Here is a 21,062-nt window from a genome sequence, read left to right as displayed (position 1 = left end):
TAGGGAGAGGCCCCCAGAGAAGCCTTCCTCAGGGTACCCAGCGGCCTCAGAACGTCTCATGGAGAGGCAGGCTAAGAGAGGAAACCATTGCCTCAGCACAGGACCACCATTCACTGCTGCTGGAGCCTCAGGGCAGCAGGTAAATTCTCTAAATGTGAATTTTGAAGACATTAACCAGAATGTAGAAAATTCTCTCGCACAAGGACAGGGAAAGACCCATTCTGACCCAGGTTGATGGAGGATGTGGGAAAAGCCCATAAGAAAGGAATATTAGAGGACAAGGCAGGACCCACAAGGTAAAGGGAGAAGTGGGTCTGAACAGGACCAGTTGGGGACATGCCTCTTCATCAGAATGGATCAAAGTTTCCCTGAGTCTTTGATGAGGTAGGACAGTAGCTAAGGCCTTAATGTCATTACAATTTTTTGATTTTGGGGGTTTTGTTTGTTTGTTTGCTTGCTTGCTTTTGTTTTTATTTTTCTTCCTCAGACAAATTCCTTTTTATCCCAGTCTTTGAACCTTCCCTAAACTCTCTTCTTCCTTAACTTCTCATAGAACCCTGTGCCTCCCTCTCATTTCCATTTAAAATTACATGATATATTTTATACATGTGTAATTATTTTATTTTTGTGGCTCCTGCTAGCTAGACCGGAAGCTTCAAGAAGGTAGGGATCTATTTATTGGCTCACTGCTGTATCCCACCACCTCAGTCTGTTCAAGAAATACTGCACATATTGGATTGAATATTGACATAAGTTGTTGACACGGATTGAAAACTGGTGTAGACAGCGAAAATTCTAGATTATTAAACTATATCAGCAACAATAACCAGGTAAATATTTGCACTATATAACCAGGTAAATATTTACAGGGAACACCCCAGTACTGAGAATACAGGGAGCCACTTTCAAGATGCTGAAGACATTACTGTAACCATCCATTTATTCCCAAATCGTTTTCCCCGTAGTATGGATGTAATTTATTTTGATTTCTGTCCAATACATTTATCATCCATAAACGTAGATTGGTAAACCCACACTCACAGAGGCAGCTTATCTTAGGAGGTCTTTGGCTTACCCCCTCATCTTCATCAGCCCTCCCCTACCCAAAACTATGCAAATAAATATGAAATCCACGCACAAATAGTTTTCTAGGCAAGAACACCTTTAAGATTCGTCCCCTAAGGTCCCACTTCCAGGTGAATTGCTGCTTTTAATCCTTTCCCATACAGAAATTCTGGAACCCACATTCACACTCACTCATAGCTTGTCTCTACCCAAACTAATTTAAAAAATATTAAAAAATGACATGACAAGAATTCTTGATTATTCTGAAAACCTGCCATCAAATTCAGTCAAATTCTTTCTTTACAAAAGAGATGTGTGCATGTACGCAGAGCCCAGAGTCTTGCGATTTGATGGTGACTGCCCTTGTTTCCATTTTCTCCAGTTCCCATTTTTCATTTAACAAATCTTTTTACAGTGGTTTCTTTGAGCAGTTCTACCCGATCCTATGGTGCCACTACTTGATTCTTTTCTGGTCTATCTGGGTATGTTTTCATCTTCAAATATCTTAATCTTATAGTATTCCTTTGGCTCAGGAAAGGTGTAACCAACAAACAAGAGACTGGATGCTGATCACCCTCTGATGATAGCGGAACTGGGAATTTTGCGAATGACAGTTTTGGTGTGTTCTTACCAATACCAAGCCCCTTCAATCTGTTACAGTCTCAGAATTGTAGCCTGTGGAGGAAAATGATGGTGCAGTGTCTTCTTCGGTGAAATCCAAACCCTCTTCCAGGGAATAATCTGGCTTACCCTTCAGGGAGTCAAATGGCATCTGGGGACTCTTTCAAGCTGCTTGCGTTTTCTCCAAAATCCAGTCCACGTACTCGACCACGTTGGTGTAAACACCTGGCCGCTCCCTTTGGCCACAGCCTTCGCCCCAGCTCGTGATGCCTACCAAATGCCAGACCTCGTTGTGCTTACAAGACAGGGGGCCCCCCGAATCTCCCTGTGACAAATGGAGAAAAGAAAAGGCACGCAGATCAGGTCAGACACTTCTCATCTTAAATACATTTTCATCAGAGTGATTTCACCTAAAATTCTGTCTTGGCCCTTTAGTAAACTTCAAAGAACCGGATTTCTTGTTTTTCCCTCCGTCTATCAGATTTCAGGGTAAGGAAGACAAATCCACTGTGTTCCCCGCTCACTGGCAGAAAACTGCTTTAAGAACGCACTAAACATTCTGCTGTGAGTGCATTGAGTCGGCTGAGAGCGCTGTTACCTTGCAGGCATCCTTGCCGCCTTCTGTGTAGCCCGCACAGACCAGCTTATTTGTTATCTTATGCCCTCTGTATCCTGCCTGGCATTCTTCATTTGTCACCAAGGGTACCCGGGCTTTCTGGAGAGTATTTAGTATTTTGTCTGAAAAACATTTTTAGTTTGTTAATGGAACAACCACATATATATAATAGATATACAAATTTAAATATAAGTATATGTATTTAAAATCAAAACCATACCTAACTAAAAATCTAGAAGGAAAAAAATATTAGGTTTACTTCATAGACCTTTTATAATTACAGGGTACAGAGAAGATGTTATTCTCACTATTGTGAGTACCATTTTGTTAATGTTAATTAAGTCCAAAATTAATTATGGCTCTAACTGGAATTGCTTCCCAGAGAAAATAATTGGATAACAGGCTAAGACATTTACTGAAAAGTGCTAGGTTTCGAATTAAACTGCATTAAAAATAATGTCTTTAAAGAGATTGTCATATTTAAAATTTCCAGTCAAACAGATGAGGTGTCACCTTCACTTGAGTGATTTTTGTCTTTCCATCTTTATTAATATGCTTTCTGCAATTGAATAATGTTATTATTTTACTCTAATTTTAGCTGTATGAATTGATAAAGCAGAAAAGCTTATTACTAAACTGTGTTATGTATCTTGAGCTGGAGCACACAGAGAAACATCATTTCTTACCTCTTAATTTTTGGTACCCCCATCCAGTCACCCAGCACTCAGTATACGTCACATTTCTATCTCCTTTGGAAGGTAGGCAGATGGGTCGTTGAGAATCTAAATTTTAAAAATTACAGTTTAATTATCAGAAACAAAATACATCTTCTTTCCCAGGAAAAACTTCCTTCATGTTCTATTATTTAGTGTGTTCCCTATTTATTATATTCATTTTTTTTTGCCTCCTTGTCATACATTTTCATCCATCGTGTTCAGCGTTATCTGTCACACATCCCAGGATGAGGGAACGAGAGAGACAAGCCACAGCCCTCTCCACTAACTCTGTCACTCTCGCGAGGTCTGTGACCCTGTAGATATTGCTTCATCATTCTGACCCACAATCCCTTCTTCCTTAAAAAGCAGATAAAAATCATCTTTAATATTCCAGTATATTATGAAGTTATGTCATTCTGTGCATCTGAAGAAGGCTAGGGACAACTTACCATTTCACCCACACCCCAAAATAAGATGCAGTCATCAGGAAAGCACATCAGTCTTAAGACTAGCTTGGCATCCCCCTCCCCCTTTCATGATAATAACACATGGAGAGATTGCCAGGGTCTGGCCATGAATCTGGGAGTGTGAACCATCATCTCCATGTAATCACTGTAGACAACTTTCTGTTTAAAATTTTCCATACCTGTGTAATTCATTGTCGTTTCCAGTTTCAACAAGGCAATGTCATATCCACTTTCTGCCATTTCATATTGATCATGAATTATTATTTCTTGAACCCCAAAGAAAGATGTATCCTCTTTTATTTCTGCTTGGTTTAAAATGCCACTATAGACACGCAAAGCTTTAGGTGACTCTACCCTAAGGAGTAAGCAATCGAGGAAAAGAAAATTCCTTTACCGAATAATTCCCAAGCATTTGAGGTACAGTGCTATTTAACTGACTGTTACTAACTAGGTAATATTTTCTGCCAACGATGGGCTTTTAAGTGGAAAGAAGTGATTTTATGCTAAGATTTTTCAGTCACATAGTCCTCCTATATGGAATGTCCTGGGCTATCATTTGCCTTATATTAAACACACAAAAATCAATGAATACTTTTTCTGCCCTTCAACACACACACACACACACACACACACACACACGCACACACACACAAAGTTCTTGGTTTTAGTTTCATTGCTGGGGTCGTTGGCTGTGACCCTGAGAAATTCTCTTGGACTTTCTGGTACTCCATTTTCCCATATGTAAAGGGTAAAAGAGACTATTGACCTCAAATGAATCTTTGAGTAATAATATGAGTAAGTTGCATACTGATAAAATAAACCTACTAACAAAAACACAAAACTGTTTCTGGAAACAACCCAGAAGATACTGAGGTGCAAAGAGGAAGTTTGGCCAACTAAAATTCCCCGGGTTACATATACTCTGAACGCTCTCCCGATGGAGCTTTTAAGTTTACCAGTATTGAAATCGACTTAAGTAGGGAATCCAATTTGATGATGTATAATAAACTCTTCCTTATGGGTCTGGAAACACAGTGGGAGAGAAAGAGAGAGAGATGGAGGGAGAACGAGAGAGGAGAGAGAGAGAGAAGCAGAGGAAGAAGAGGAAGGAGGAGAAGAAGAAGAAGAAGAAGAAGGAAGGGGGAGGAGGAGGACAAGGGAGGAGGAGGAGAAGGAGGAGGGGGAGGGGCAGGGAGAGGGAGAAGAAGAGGGGGAATAGATGGGAAATTAGATTCAGGGAGCAGGAAATTCTCTTCGAGTTTAGTTCTGGACCCAATGCCCAGACAGTGCACAGAAGATGATATGCTCTCAATAGGAAATAACCAGAACTCCCCCGGGGATGTGTATACATTTAACTGGAAAAGTGGAATATTATGAAGTCAAACAGCCATGTTCCTGCACCTGTTCTGATGCTGGTAGATCATGAGTGGCTCTTCCTTTTTGCTTTTTAATCACTAAAGACAGAAAATTAATTTAGCAAATAGGATAATTTACATCTTTAAAATTGTACTACAATACTAGGGGTAGATTTCATATATGTGTGAGTATGGTGAACGAGGAAAAACAGCAGTGGTACTGACTCGCTGAAACAATGAGCAGCTGTTAATATCCACTGGTTTCCGATGATGGAGCCTCCACACAGGTGTCTCTGGGTGGGAGATGTGATGTGCAAAGTTATCTGCCATGGCCACTCTCCAAGAACAGACTTGGTTCCTCCCACAATTCTGGGCTTGATTTTCGTTGTACACGCTACAGCAGAAGGATTACAGTGAGCTGGTTCCTAAATCTTCATTTTCCAACAGTAGTTATGTTCCTTCAGGCACACAGGGAAAAAAACCTTCCCTGGATTCAATAATTTACCATGACCTTGACTTGAAGACACTTTAGAATCAAGTTGGCAAAGCACAACATGCACATAAAAACTGAATGAGTGAGTCACCTTGTAATCGCATGCCCCCAAGTAATGCCTCATCTGGGGCGGCAAGGCAGTCTTACCCTCCATCAAATGCTAACCTCAATGGTTCTCTTAAAGCAATGGTTGTCAAGTGTGGCCCCCGACCAATGGCATCACCTGAGAATCTGTTAGAAATGCAAATTCGTGAGCGCCACCTCAGACCTAGTGAATCAGAAACTCTGACAGTGGACCCTAGTCATCTGAGTTTTAATCAGCCTCAGTAACGTTTAAGAACTACTGTTACAAAGAAGAGTTCAGCACCTGCCACTCAGTGTGTAGCCTTTGTCCAGTTCCTCCGCATCCCCTTCCGTTCCAGCTGCCCTTTGGTCCAAGTCACTCCTGCTCCACCCACATCCAAACCTGGCTGCTCTTCTGTTTGTGAACTGCTTCTGCCCTTTGGTCTTGTTGACAGACTGGGGTTTTCTGCTCAACCTTTGATGTTTCCAAGGACTTCGATTCAAACTCACCCTTCTGTTTTCGTTCTTGTCTCAGAAAATTAATAGATCAGTAACTAAAATGCATTAAGAACGACTAAATAAAGACCTCATTAAGATGAGTTATAGGTCTTGGTGTTCGTTCTATTTGGTTTCTCAGTTCAAAAAAATGCTGTAAATATTTGTTTTCAGCCTTAACATTTTGTGTTAAGAGATGTTTCTTTGAATGGCAATTGCTCTGTATCTTCACAAAGTTAGGTTATAGTGTAGACAAATGACAGTACAAGATATGATAAACATCTCAGTTAGATATTCCCTCTCATATTAGGGTATTATTTCATCTAATATAATGCAGCAAAACCTAATTATCTAGTTTCACTTATTTCAGAAGATGCACTAAAAAGACATAAGATTTTATTTTCCTTTATCTTGTATTTTCTGCTTTAGCTATCAATCTACACCTGATTTATTCTGTAACCTCTAGAGACCAGAGTCCCTAGATTCATTAGAAAAGAGAAGGAAGGAAGGTAGAGTATGAATTCTGCAATTAAAGGTGTAAGTGCTGGTTCCCATTTTTTAAACTATGTCAACATCACTAACAGCAAAATTTGCTGCATCCTTTCCATTGCTTGGTAGAACCAAGACAACAGAATGATTGTAAATGCTCCTTCTTGTCTTAGGTAAATTTATTGTAAGAAAAACAGAGAATATATGAGATACAACTCAATTTACTGTCTTTTTAAAGAAGCTAGAGCCATCCAGATTCCCATCAGAGCCCCTCTAAGCCCTAGAAAGGCAGAATTTCCCAGCTAGCATTGGACACAGTATACAGTAATACTGTATGTTCTATTATACAAAACAAGTTCTCAGAAGTTAAGGATTTATTCACCTCTCAGTAGAGCCAATATTTCTGACACGGAAGATTTTCATACTTTGAAATCTACGACAAAGCATAATTATCACTTCCATTTCACTCATTAAATCTCAGTTGCAACTTAATTTATACTGCATTATAATATTGGGCAGTAAGCAATAAAAGTCTAAAAACATGTATGTAAGTCAATGAACATTAAAGTCATAATAGGTTATTACAATAATTTAGAGAGGAATGTGTGTATTAGGCTCTTTCCTGTTTCATCCCTTACACAGTGTTGTTTGCCTACAAACCATCTTTTGTTACTATGCTCAGAAATTGGCCACTGGAATGGAAGCACTGCTGATCTGATGTGTATTATAATTTTTATGTTTTTATAGGTCTTGTTTAATATAGACAATTTTTATTTCCACCCTACTATACTCGTTGTTACAAATTAATAAGGTTTTACTGTAACTTTTGCTAATATTCATAAATATGCAGAACACTTGCAGGAAATCTAAAGGCCCTGGAGAAGGAGCCACTTGAGTATTTCTTGCACAGATACATAATTTTCCAAACATATGATGATTATTTATATTTGAATTAAAGATCAAGTAATAGCCAATAGAAAGAAAATGACTAATCTGATTAACCAAGATGCTGGTTGATATTTCTATTATAAAGGATAATAAGAAAGATTATTGACCTTGATAACAATCAGACATAAAAATTTTGGCTGAGCCTGAGTCTCACCAGGAAATACTGGTTATATAAATGTATCAAATTATAACACATATTCAGATAATGCCAGGCAACACAGAGTTTAGTCAAAGCCCAATATTTACCTTTAAAACAGGTCAGCCTGAGTGATAGCAGTGAAAATAACAGAAAATTGCATCAAAGTTCATTACTTTACTAATTTTCTCCCCTCTGTAGCTACTACTGACTCTCTTAGTCATAACATACTCAGTATACAGGGGATGTAATTTTTCAAGTGACATTAAACTCACCATTATCCATTTTACATAACCTTAACGTATATCCAGAGATGTTTCCTCTCCCATGAAGTATTTTAGTTGGAGATCCATTTGCAGAAAGTTTTAAGTAGCATTTACCCCTGCAGGTTGGAAACAAAATGGTATAAACATAATTCCTCCCTTCAGCTAGATGGGGCAGGAGCATCTGTGGAACTCATCATACGTCTTACTTCCCTCCGTTGCAAGATTCTTGAGATGGAGAATAGGTAAAAAATTGACAGCGGATGCTGTTGGTACATGTTTTCTGGCAGGCTTCGTGCCCGTCCATGTCAACAATGTCCAGTTCTTCTCCCAAGAAATCAGTGTCACGGTAGAATGCAGAATGGCAGAACACTAGACAGCAAAGCACATATCAGATATGAGACGTGGAACCCTAGCACACATTTGTTGATTCTCAGTCAGAAGGAAGAGCTTTCATTGTTTACCTGGGACACTGTGCCGGCAGTGTTGTAGACTAAAACCAGAAAGAGCTTTGTTCTTTCTAATGCGTGCGCTTGGCAACCCACTTGTAGACGTTTTAAGTAGACACAGATTTCTAACAGTAAAAAAGGGAAATATAGAGATATCATGTAAAACATATCAAAGAAGAAGACATTTTCACAGCACATATAGAAGTCAGCTCCTGTTGTTGGCATTTAATAGGGAAGTTGTTCCCATTTTGAAAGTACTATTCATAAATCACTGACTCAGACTCCATGGTCCATAGGTTGTAGACAAATTTACCAAACGGCCTCTAAATTTTCTAAGCTTGCTCTATTCAACATCACTGTTCCTAGTACCTTCCTTTTTTATTTCCTTTCTCTCAACTCTCCTAGACTATCTCAACGATTCAAGAATTTTCATGCTACCTACAAATCTGCTACCCAGAGTTGCTGTAGGCGTAGACAGGGATAAGCAAAATCCACCACAGACTCCACACCCAGGCAGCATCTTTCTGGGAGGAAGTAACTTTTCCTAATTAGCACAAAATCACAGTCTGGAGCTGTGCTGTCCAACAGAATTTTCTGCAATGACGTAAATATTCCACGTCTATGCCAGCCAATACAATAGCCACTAGCCAGCCATAGGCTGCGTCCTTGAAATGTGGCTAATACAGCTGAGGAAATGGATATTTAGTTTTACTTAATATTCATTAACGTAAATTTAAGAAGCCAAGTCTTGGCTTGTAGCACCCATGTTCCTCTCTCACCTTGTAATGAGGATTAAATGTGTTGCTCCTCTTATAGGTATTGATTGGGAATTTTATAAAAGGAATAAAAAAGAAAAAGAGCAGTGATTAAGACAAAATAACACATTACAAAGGCATCTTTCTAAGTTCTGAAGTTTATAATGCCTCGAGGCTCAATCTTTGACCTCCTCTCTTTCTCTGACTGCATTCAATTTTTTGGTGACCTCACCAGTTTCATTGGCATTAATTACCAGCTGTATCCTGGTGACACCTAACACAGATCTAGGGCATAAACCTCCTTTGTTAAATCCCAGACTTCCCTCTCTAACCACCAATTCAATATTTCTCTCTGGATGGCTACCAGGCACCTCTTGCCTCTTGAAATCATCTCTGTAAGAAATCTTCCCCCATCTCTTCATTGGCATTGCCATCCTTCCAATTTTCTTGGGCCAAAAATCTTGGAGCTATCATTGACTCTACTTCACAGCTGGCATTCAATCCGTCAGCAAATCTTATTGGCTCTACATTGACAATATATCCCAATCTAATCACTTCTCTTTTACTTCCACTCTGGTCCAAGTAGTGCAGAGTTTTTAATCTATTGAGTTGACTAATGGTATCCCCGCATTTAGATCCATGTTGAGAAAATGAAAGTAACAGATATATTCTCATGTGACAAACCTAGCATTATACTTCCGGAATTATATCCTCACTTGATAAAAAAACAGTCTTGCTTGATAAACAGGAACTCAAGGGCTTACTTTGGCTGGATGGCTCTGGGGGACACTCTCCCCAACAATGAACAGCAGTGTCAAGCAAATAACAAGGGTTCTGAGAATTCAGATTAAGATAAACATACAATCTAGATTTTTAAGCAAATAATCTTAAGATTTCTTCTTTTTTTTAGTGAATTTTGTTAATGAGGAGCAGCAACCCCAGCAAACATCCCTTTGATGATAATAGCAATTTCCTGTGCTTTATTATGGTTTCCAATGTTAATACCCATCAGTAGGGAAGCAGGGTCTAAATTCTCAAATCTCCCTCCACCATTACCCACGATTCTGTTGATGAAGGCCATCGTTCCACCCCTCTCCACTTTGGATTTGACAAGTCACTGATATTTCCAATTCTTTCTGCTCCAGGTTCAATTATTTTAACCAGGCATTGAACTAAGATGCCTCCTAATGACCATTCTTATTTTCTTCATTCCTTTCAGAACTAGCAACTCTCTAAAGGCAGAGACCTCCCTAACATAAAGAAAAGCCAAGAGTCTTGAGTAACACCAGATTTGCAGTGAATAGGTGGGGAATGGAAAGAAAGAGGAACTAGGAATTCTTCTTTGCAACTTTTATGTATCCTTGACAGACATTTAGATAAAATTTGTAGTTGCTCAGAGTTTTTAATGGTGGCTTTTGATCAACTGTTTGAAAAGATAACACATGACACAATCTTTACTCCTTACCTTTCAGATGTTGTTGGCCATTCTTGAGAAAAGAAGGTAAAAAACAAACAACTGGGATGGTGAGTACAAATGCTGCGACAGACAAAAGCATCTGGAGCCATGACACTGTCAATGTTACTGTCTGCAAACATCGTTCTAGGGAAAATGTCCCTAATACAAGCTGTACAACAGAAGAAACCATATTTGGAAAGTCAGTTCACCAGTAGCATCGGTAAAGGTAAAATCCCACTCATGGTATTTGTAAATTCCATATAAAAAGTTTGTTGGGGAATGAGGGAGGGATGAATAGGCAGAACACAGAGGAGTTTTAAGGCAGTGAAAAATACTCTGAATGATACTCTAATGATGGAAACATGCCATTACATATTTGTTCAAACCCATGCAATGTACAACTCCAAGAGTGAATCGTAATGTAAACTATGGACTTTGGGTGACTGTATGTGTGTCAGTCTAGGTTCGTCAGTTGTAACCAATGTACCATCCGGCGGGGGTCGTTGGTAATAGGGGACGCTGTGCATGTGTCTGGGCAGCGGGTATATGGGAAATCTCTATCCCTTCCCCTCAATTTTGCTGCGAACCTAAAATTGTACTAAAGAAACAAGGTCTTAGTAATTTTTAAAAGTTAGTTTATCCCAGGATCTTTTACATTTTTTAAAATTAGGATAACTGAAATGATTGTTTTAAGCTTTAAATTAAAATATAAGCTTTAATCATATAGAACATAATGAATTTTTTCTCATGAAGAAGATGAAAGATCATTGGGTCCATTTCATCAGTAGGCACAAATTGGTATCCTAAGTTATGCCCATCGTACACATAATCAGCACCTACTATTTAATGGCTAAACTACCTCATTAAGAAAATAATAGTTACCCAGATTAGAAAGCGCACAGGGCTTCAGTGAAAATCCAGACACCACTTCACTGAGCTTTGCTATGTTGGCTGGCGTCCCCGTTTGGGTGAACTTCAACAGACAAGTGTTACTAAATAAAGACCAAAATGGACAAATATTTTATCCCTCCAAATGCAAATAAGGAAAAACATAAGATAATAAGAAACTCACATTTAGAGACGGCCTGGGCATGATAGCTAAAGAATTGCTCTGAAAAGTATAGATTTGAGAGACTGGACAGCTGGTTTTGAGTCCCAACTCTGCCAAGAGCTGGTGGTCCTGTGAATTTTGTCAACTTTATTTTTTCATCAGTAAAATGACAGCTTTAGATGGGTGGTGACATGAAGAGTAGAGGTGTAGGAATTGATGACTTCTCAAGCTCTTCTCAATTTTAGCATTTTAACTTTTTTATAATACGTAGCAACTCACAATTTCCTGGCTTGCTGTTCATGCTGCATTGAATCTTAGACGTAAAATATGTAAAAAGGTGTAGTTTGAGCTGAGCTAAAGAAAAGCCATGAAAACTTAATTATTAATTTGAGGGTTTCATTCTGTGTTATCGTTGCTTTTCTTCAAACAAATCTTTGACGCTTTATTTCCACTCATCTGCTTTTTGTGAATGTGTAGAGCAGAATGTTAAAATCCAAATACCAGTCATTTGAACTTTTCTTTCATTGTTTGATTTCAGATAAATGTAGTTTCCTATACGAATCCAGAACATCTCAAATATTTCTAAATAAAAAAGTTAATGATATTTTTCCCTAAAAATATTTTTTAAGAGAAAAGAGATTAATCAATTACAGATCAGATCCTTTTATATTCTTACACAGGAGGTTTATACCTGGAATATTTCTAAATCCAGTAGGGGGCAAGTTTTTAAAATACTTCACATGGGTTTCAGTTACTTTGTCTCAGGTGGGGAACTGTTATTTGGAAGGATATCTGAGTAGCTTTTTCATTTTGATTCTATAGATTCATACTGTAGCATCCTTTAGTCTGAGAATGGAACTGTCAGACCACTGTAATTGTTTCAAAATTGCCACTTTAAAAATGTAGCGCTCTTCAAATTAGCTAGGAGATGTATTAAACATTTTTTAAAAGCGTCATTGAAAGACAGACTCTGTACTACAAAATGAAATGCATCCAAGTTGGACTTTAAATGCATTTTCCATCAAGAAAACTGGGAGTACTTATTATAGAATTGTCTTGTAGGGGTAAAAAATAAATTTTTAACCCCTACAAGTTGAAGGAAAAAAAAAAAGAATCCCATTTTGTTTTCTATCGGATAATCTAAGGTCCTTGGGCTCAGTCCACAGCTTACTCACCGATACTTTACGCTTGGAAAGTGCTCTGTAGCGAATGTAAAAAAGTGACAGTGCATGTCATTCGTACACCTCTCTTGGCATTCCTGAGCACTCTTGGTAATAGTGCTGTTATGGTTCAGGCCCTTCATATGTAGGTCCACATAAATATCTTTGTTGCAAGCTGGAAATAAAATCAGAAAATATGGTTATCTTCCAGTCTCTGGGGGCATCTGATAATTCTATCTTAGCAACCGTCCCTCCAGACTTGCTCTTTCATTTCTTCCCCTGACTTTTCCTCAGAAGGCCTCTAGTTTTATTTTAATCTGCTCAACTCCTACTCTCACATGGAAACAGTAAGAGAATGTCAGTGTTCTTTTTACACTGCAGCAATATTAGACTTGTACATTTCTGCTTCAGCTTTATGAACTGGCATCTCTTGTCTCCTTAACTCCACTGATGGACTGATTCACTAATTAACTTATTCAAGTATCTGGAATATCTCACCATTAAGACAAGGGTCATCTTAACCTTTATGGTTGCTTCCTTTGATTTGAATTAATATATTTAATAAGGACTTTCATATAAAACTTTAAGCTGCGAAGGAGAAAGAAAATAAATGAATGATGAACTGATGTAGTTAGATACGTCCTATGAGATAAATTTTAATGAACTATAATGGGGTAGGGGGGACAGGCATGTATGCTAGTTTTTACTCTACGAGGAAAGAACTTCATTAGGAGACCTCGTTTCCATATAGCAGGGTTTTATTTCATAGCCACAAAACTGATGTAACTGCACATACACATCACAATAACTAGTATATATCAATTCTAGCAAGACATCTTACCACTTATTTGGTCTGAGCATTGCTTGGAAGAATATCCAGAAATTGCTCCCGTCATATTGACCATTGGCAGTGTTTCTGCAACACTGTCTTTCAGGATGCAAGTAAACCTGTTTTTAAAAAAAATAACATTACTGGGTGAAAATCTATGTTTTAAAATAATGGGTCTTAAAAGTCAGCACACAGAGAGTCAAAGAGAGGGAAACAAACTTCTCCATCTCATGTCAAAACAAATATATTCTTAGCAAGACTGTGAGTTTGTTTTTCATTCCAACATCCCGACATTGAAAAGATCACATGTAATGCTCCTTCCTAACTGGAAACTATGACCTGTTGATTAAATGCAGCTCTCTGCCTGTTTCTGTACAGTTAATGAGCTAAGAAGGGTTTCTATACTTTTTAATGATTACATTTTAAATCATTGTGTAAGTATTTATATAATATCCTTGATTTTGCCTCTGGACCCACAAAGCCTGAAATATTTACTCTCTGCCTGTTAAGAAGAAGTTTGCCAATCTCTGTTGTAGATTCTAGAATAGTAAATTTTATAAGTTCAGGGCACTATGTAAATACTATGAATGCAGTAATAATACACAAAGATGTTAATAACTTCATTCTACAGTAAAGCTTTATTATTAAATTTTCAAGCTCAATATGGAAACAAAAATGGTGGATGGAATGTCCTAAAAATTTTAAGAATATGACTATAGAGACAAAACCACCAGATGCTATTTGCGAATCTTAATAAGATTCTGGTTAATTGCTATAAATTACACTTGGGGGACAATTGAGATGATATAAAGGGATTCTTATTAATTTTTAATGTTTTTTGTGTAAGATAATGTATGTTGAAATATTTAGGGGTGAAGTATTATGATGGTTTCAAATTATTTCAAATGGTTAGACATCTACACATACATAATAGGGAAGACAAAAATGGCAAAAAATCTTGGGGGCGATAGGAAATCATTGTACTATTCTTTCAAATTACCTTTATAAATAATGAATTTTTTTCTAATAAAATAATTGAGGGAAAAGTACCAGTTTAAATCATATCAAATATCAATAATCAATTGAAAAACAAAGAACAAAATGATTAATTGGCATTAAAGTAGAAAGAAATCAGAGAGAAAGTATCATTAATATTGAAACCACAAGAAACCACACTGAGGGGCATGTCTGTTCCTCCTGACCTGCCTAAACACTACTCTTTTTTCTGTAATATTTAATATTTCAACGGAAGGAAAATACATTTTCCAATTGTTAACATTAAATTTTATAAAATGGTAGATGGCAATTTATTGTTGGTAATTGTCTGTCTGTCTGTCGTATAAAATCTATTTCCTCTATGTAGAAAAGCAAACATTTACCACTTGGTAGGATCTTCAGATGATGATTCAGCCATAAAAGTGAAGAGCAAACACCTTGGATGGTGGGTGCAGACTATCTGGCAGTGCTTGGCATTTGGTGTGAAAACAACAGTAATGTCTCCTCCTTTAAAGTAGGCATCTTGGAACAGCTTGGTCACACACTCTGTGTTATAATACATGACACGTGTTACTTGGGATCTTAGTGAGCACATACCCAATCAGGTAATAATCTCACAAAGGCAAGTGAAGTAGGGCTACTTAACAGGAAATATGCCTGAACATGGAAATCAGGGCAATAAAACCTTTTAGTTTATTGGATAAGCAGCCTCAGATAGAAAAGAAAATCACTAAATGGCACGTGTGCCTCAATGGAATGGTGCTTCTGAATGATTGTCTTGGAGACGTGGATGCTTTGTGAGCAATTGATTCGTTTCTCAGATCTTCGCTGGCAAAAATGCTTGCAGGTCTAGAATGGCCTCTGCTATTCCCTTTCCCCAGCACTGCTCCGTGTCTAAACTCCATGTTTATATGAAACAAAGGCTCCACAGTGATCATCTGCGGGTAGCATTCGATGGCCCTGGATGTGATAACGTACTACATCACCTCACTATATTAAATGGACCAGTTTTTTTGGTTTGTTTTGTGTGTGTGTGTTTTGTTCTTGTTGTTGTTGTTTTTGTGTGTTAGTTTCTGCTTTATAACAAAGTGAATCAGCTATACATATACATATATCCCCATATCTCCTCCCTCTTGCGTCTCCCTCCCTCCCACCCTCCCTATCCCACCCCTCTAGGTGGTCACAAAGCACCGAGCTGATCTCCCTGTGCTATGCGGCTGCTTCCCACTAGCTATCGGTTTTACATTTAGTAGTGTATATATGTCCATGCCACTCTCTCATTTCGTCCCAGCTTACCCATCCCCTTCCCCGTGTCCTCAAGTCCATTCTCTACATCTACATCTTTATTCCTGTCCTGCCCCTAGGTTCTTCATAACCATTTTTTTTCTTTAGATTCCATATATATGTGTTAACATACGGTATTTGTTTTTCTCTTTCTGTCTTACTTCACTCTGTATGACAGACTCTAGGTCCATCCACCTCACTAGAAGTAACTCAATTTCATTTCTTTTTATGGCTGAGTAATATTCCATTGTATATATGTGCCACATCTTTATCCATTCCTCTGTTGATGGACACTTAGGTTGCTTCCATGTCCTGGCTATTGTAAATAGAGCTGCAATGAACATTGTGGTACATGACTCTTTTTGAATGATGGTTTTCTCAGGGTATATGCCCAGTAGTGGGATTGCTGGGTCGTATGGTAGTTCTATTTTTAGTTTTTTAAGGAACCTCTATGCTGTTCTCCATAGTGGCTGTATCAGTTTACATTCCCACCAACAGTGCAAGAGGGTTCCCTTTTCTCCACACCCTCTCCAGCATTTATTGTTTGTAGATTTCTTGATGATGGCCATTCTGACTGGTGTGAGGTGATACCTCACTGTAGTTTTGATTTGCATTTCTCTAATGATTAGTGATGTTGAGCATCCTTTCATGTGTTTATTGGCAATCTGTATATCTTCTTTGGAGAAATGTCTATTTAGGTCTTCTGCCCATTTTTGGATTGGGTTGTTTGTTTTTTTGCTATTGAGCTGCATGAGCTGCTTGCATATTTTGGAGATTAATCCTTTGTCAGTTGCTTCGTTTGCAAATATTTTCTCCCATTCTGAGGGTTGTCTTTTCGTCTTGTTTATGGTTTCCTTTGCTGTGCAAAAGCCTTTAAGTTTCATTAGGTCCCATTTGTTTATTTTTGTTTTTATTTCCTAAATGGACCAGTTTAATTGACCTACAACACTATGTTAGTTCCTGTCGCACAACATAATGATTGGATATTTCTGTACATTTCAAAGTAATCATCATGACAAGTCTAGTTACCATCTGTCACCATACAAAGATATTACATAATTATTGACTATATTCCCCACACTGTACATTTCATACCTGTGACTCATTTATTTTGCAACTGGAAGTTTGCATCTCTTAATCTCCCTCACCTGTTTCTCTCCTCCCCCTATCCCCCTCCCCTCTGGCAACCACCTGTTTATTCTGTTTTTCTATGACTGTTTCTGTTTCGTTATGTTTGTTCATTTGTTTTGTTTTTTAAGAACTAATATGGTCTTGTGGGTCAATTATACTTCAAAAACAAACAAATAGACTCATTTAGAAAGAGATCAGATTTGTGGTTACCAGAGGCAGACATTGGAGAAGAGGGGAATTGGATGAAGAAAGTCAAAAGGTACAAACTTCAAGTTATAAGATAAATAAGTACTAGGGACATGATGTACAACATAAGTATAATTACCACTGCTGTACATTACATATGAAAGTTGTTAAGAGAGGAAATCCTAAGAGTTTGCATCATAAGAAAACATTTTTTTCAATTTCTTTAATGTATCTCTATGAGATGATGGAGGTTCACTAAACTTATTGTGGTCATCATTTCACAATGTATGTAAGTCAAATCATCATGCTGTACACCTTAAACTTATACAGTGCTGTATGTCTACTATACCTTAATAAAACTGGAAGAAAAATAAAAACCAAACAAATAAATAAATAGGCAGGAACAGGAACTTTAGACTCTTGGAAAAATTATTGAATCCCCTTCCACTGAAACCATAAGTAAGTTAAAAATACAAACAAAGCTAAATTGCATAAAATTAAAATTTTCTTCTGTTTCTAGAAAGAGATATTGAATATTCCAGATTGTGGATTTTTAGGTCATTATTACTTAGTCACTGAATCAAAGTGTTGTAGTTTTTAATCTTGGTATATTTTTATTGACAAATGCTACAATATAACCCTTAGTTTTCTTAATATAAAAACAAATATATAAATATATATAACAAAAATAAAATATTTGGACAGAATAAAATATCACTCAAATTTATTGTAGCAAAAATAAAATAAATAAAATTAAAAATAACTAATTTCTATTGTAGTAATAACCAACATACCAATAAATATGTGGGAAAGTATATAGGTAAAAAACAGTAGAAATTGTCACTAAGGCTTATAGGAGTATACAGTCCATGGACTTAAATGGGGGCAAATTTCATCTTTATCTTCCCTAGCTTCTAACTAAAATATGGCATATATTTCCATTATTAATGTAAGAACAAACTGCATTAGGGTTCACAGTATCTGTGCCTTTGTCATAATAAAAATTGCAGATTTAAAAACACTACAGTTGCAGATATCTCAAAATATCATTATCACTCATTACTAGTTTGATGGTAATTACTATGCAGTTTTAGACCCACCACTAAATCTTATTACATAAAGTGTTAATAAGAAGCACATCTATTTCTATATAATTTTTTTTTACAGTTTAACTAACTATATTTAAATATAGTTTATTTGTTTGGTAATCCTATGTATTTTCACTTCATTTCTTTAAAACATTATTCTGAGGATGGAGTCCAGTTCACTAAACTGCCAAGGGATACGTGGGAGAAGAGAGTCAAGGACCCTGCCACAGCTCTCCTCAAAAATCCACCCCATATGCCTTCTATATTACCCATCTATAACCTCTGTATATAACATGATTTTCTCCAAAATTGGCAGCTCCCTGAGAATGACCTGCGGGTGAACAGAATCTTCCTCCTCTCCCCAGGCTGTGTTGCTTCTAAGGAAGCTGTACGGCAGCCTCCATTAATGGAGGGTCTATTCGCACCTCGAAATAGTCCCATTGACCAAGCAAATCCCATCTCTTAGTGCAAAGCAAGCATGCTATATTAAAATGTTACTTTTAAGAAGCTTATTAATTATTTGGTAAATTAAACAGATTTTACATGTTTAATATAGGTGCTGTATTTCTTAAAATATACCACCTACTAATTGGATCATTTAAATTTACAAGGCAGATTGATTTTCCAAATCCAAACACAGCTTCTTAGTGCCAGTAAAAACTGGTTAATCTGTTTTGGGTGAACTAGAAAGTGCCTGTTTTTGTATATTGTCAAAATGTCATAATATCCCTGTCTCAATGTCCTTGTCATGTTTTGGTATCAAGATCACACTGGCCTTACAACATGCTTTGGAGACTGTGACTAAGTTAAGCTTCCCTAATATATGTTTGTTTTTCAGTTAATTAATTTCTGCTGTTTTATTTTTTTCTTCTGTCTAGTTTTTTTGCATTTAATTTGCTCTTCTCTTTCCATCATCTTAAACTGGATTCTTACATCATTAATTTTTACCATTTCCCTATTCTAATATATGCACGTAAGTGTACACACTTGATTTCAGCACCAATTTAGCTACGTCCCAAAGTTTTGATAAGCCGTATTTTCATTATTATTCAATTCAATACATTTTCTAATTTCCATTGTGATCTCTTCTTTGACCGATATTTATTTAAAAGGGTATTATTTAATTTTGAAACATTTGTGATTTTCCAGTTGTCTTTTCTTGCATTTTATCTCAATTCTATTGTGATTGGATAACATGCTCTGTAGAGTTTTAATCCTTTAAAATTTGTTGAGACCTGCTTTAGGGCCTTTTATGTGGTCAATTTTTGTAAATGTTCCATACGCATATGTAAAGAATGTATATATGTAGAGATGCAGTTGTTGGGTCCAATGTTCAAAATATGTCCATTGAGTTACTACTGACCTATCAATTAAATAACAATACTATTTCATAATGATGACAATGAAGGAATATAATAACCTGGATAAGAATCTTGTCACAAAGAAAAATGAAATTATGAACTGTAGTGAAATTTGTTTTATTTTATATCTCTTTACCTAGATTTACCATTTTCCACATATGCCAGAAAAAAAGTTTACTGTGCATTAAATGCTAGCAACAGTAGCAGAAATTAAATGTAATATATGTAAGGTTTTTTTAAAAGGAATGCTTAAACTTTCATTTTAAATAAAGAATAAATATAAGGGCTAAAAATACTTGAACTGATATGTCCTTCTGAATATTGGTTAAGTAATTTATAAACAAATTTAGTGGACATGATGTAGAGTGGAGAATTCACAGCAGTGGTTAAATTATTGAAATGCATGAACTATGTAGGAATATTTGCATTTTTGGACATTTTGGGGGACATTTTTCAGTCCAAAATTGCCTGTGTGTGTGTGTGTGTGTGTGTTGCATTGAACTGACTGCTTTATGGAAAATTGACTAATCAGTGAGGCAAGTCAAGATTTCTGCTTTTTAATATTGGTCTTAAATATCATTTAAATGTGTGATATAGATTTAGACATAAACATAGTACAGATATGGATATAGATATAGATACAGACATAGATTCTTACTATCATAAACAATTCGTTTACCTCAATTTCCTTCCCTGCTTTGAAAAACCCTGAAGGCTTAAGCAGAAAATAAATAAAAAGACTTTATTTCCTTCCCTGGAGTAGATGGCATGGAATTCTCCCACATCTATGGGGACAATAGTGTGATTTTCCTCTCTGGGCTTATACCCTTCTGTTTTCTCATCCACAAGTCAGGGAACCAAGCTATTCCCAGTCCATACTAAAGATAAAACTCTACTTACCACCAGAAACTGAGGCAAATAAAATGAAATGTACCATTTGATATAATAAAGTCATCCTACAAAAAGAAAAATGTACATGTGTTTAGAACACAAAATGTGAATTTATAATTAATTTACTGATATCAGAGTTTACAAGAAATACGGAGGGAGAGGAGTAGTTAATTCAGTAGTGTTCACAGAGCTCCTATCATAAGCTGAATTGTATCTTTCCCCAACCCTAGAGCGTTCCTCAGCATGGTCGTATGTGCAGTGGTCAACATGTTCATGGTTGGGAAGGACCAAGGGCTAAAAGGGAAGGGTCCTCTCACTTTCCTCCCTTCCCTCCCTCTCCTCCACCTTCAGCTCACTATTAATCAGACATTTCTCACTGCCATCATCTGACCCTCTCCCCATCCCAATTTTTCCATTTCTTTCTTCTCTTTCAATTCATTTCCTTTCTTTCCATCTTCGAAGTTTCTTTTCTAAATCTATCACAGAAGCTATAAATGATTTTTTACTAACAAAATTTTCTAATTTAAAAATTATGTTACAAATTATTCCTAGGTTGTCTTGGTCACTCATACATGTACTTATCCCCACAAAGCCCTGAACTGACAGCTCTGTGAAAAACCTGCTATGAGACAAATCAAGTCTTCTGATTTGTTCATATTGCTCTTGAAAATCTTTTTAATTTGTAAAATACTTGCTAT

The 21,062-nt window shown here is 36.9% G+C and overlaps 2 protein-coding genes across 3 annotated transcripts in view; one reads left to right on the top strand and one right to left on the bottom strand.

The window, feature by feature from the left end:
• MTNR1A (melatonin receptor 1A) overlaps nt 1–21,062 on the top strand; it is an 80,049-nt gene that overhangs the window by 26,543 nt on the left and 32,444 nt on the right. Inside the window, exon 3 of one of the 2 annotated variants that reach the window (XR_009698811.1) lies at nt 10,404–10,613. The gene's annotated coding sequence lies outside the window, so the exon portion shown is untranslated. Of the gene's footprint in view, nt 1–10,403; nt 11,025–21,062 lie in introns of those variants that run through there. The other variant, XM_061177550.1, reaches the window with a different exon arrangement.
• On the bottom strand, nt 1,850–20,428 carry LOC133081423 (coagulation factor XI). The gene is made up of 14 exons (XM_061177548.1): nt 20,374–20,428; nt 14,807–14,969; nt 13,440–13,546; nt 12,614–12,773; nt 11,270–11,379; nt 10,397–10,556; nt 8,192–8,301; nt 7,937–8,099; nt 7,740–7,846; nt 5,066–5,234; nt 3,665–3,840; nt 2,989–3,084; nt 2,285–2,424; nt 1,850–2,011 (listed from the first exon to the last, which is right to left on the bottom strand). Exons 1-14 carry the CDS (start codon nt 20,426–20,428, stop codon nt 1,850–1,852), a joined length of 1,878 nt encoding a protein of 625 aa, XP_061033531.1.

Source organism: Eubalaena glacialis, chromosome 20, assembly GCF_028564815.1.
Source record: "Eubalaena glacialis isolate mEubGla1 chromosome 20, mEubGla1.1.hap2.+ XY, whole genome shotgun sequence".
Classification (NCBI taxonomy): domain Eukaryota; kingdom Metazoa; phylum Chordata; class Mammalia; order Artiodactyla; family Balaenidae; genus Eubalaena; species Eubalaena glacialis.
Note: the sequence above shows the minus strand (reverse complement) of the source record. Positions and strands in the feature narration are given on the sequence as shown.

What these genes read in the sequence shown, in the direction of transcription:
- LOC133081423 (XM_061177548.1), bottom strand. Translation starts at nt 20,428, where the DNA reads ATGACTTTATTATATCAAATGGTACATTTCATTTTATTTGCCTCAGTT. An exon ending in ATGCTCAGACCAAATAAGTG is followed by an intron (nt 12,774 to 13,439) that starts GTAAGATGTCTT and finishes TTTTATTTCCAG; the next exon opens with CTTGCAACAAAGATATTTAT. An exon ending in GCTGCTCATTGTTTCAGCGA is followed by an intron (nt 3,841 to 5,065) that starts GTCAGTACCACT and finishes CTTACTCCTTAG; the next exon opens with GGTAGAGTCACCTAAAGCTT.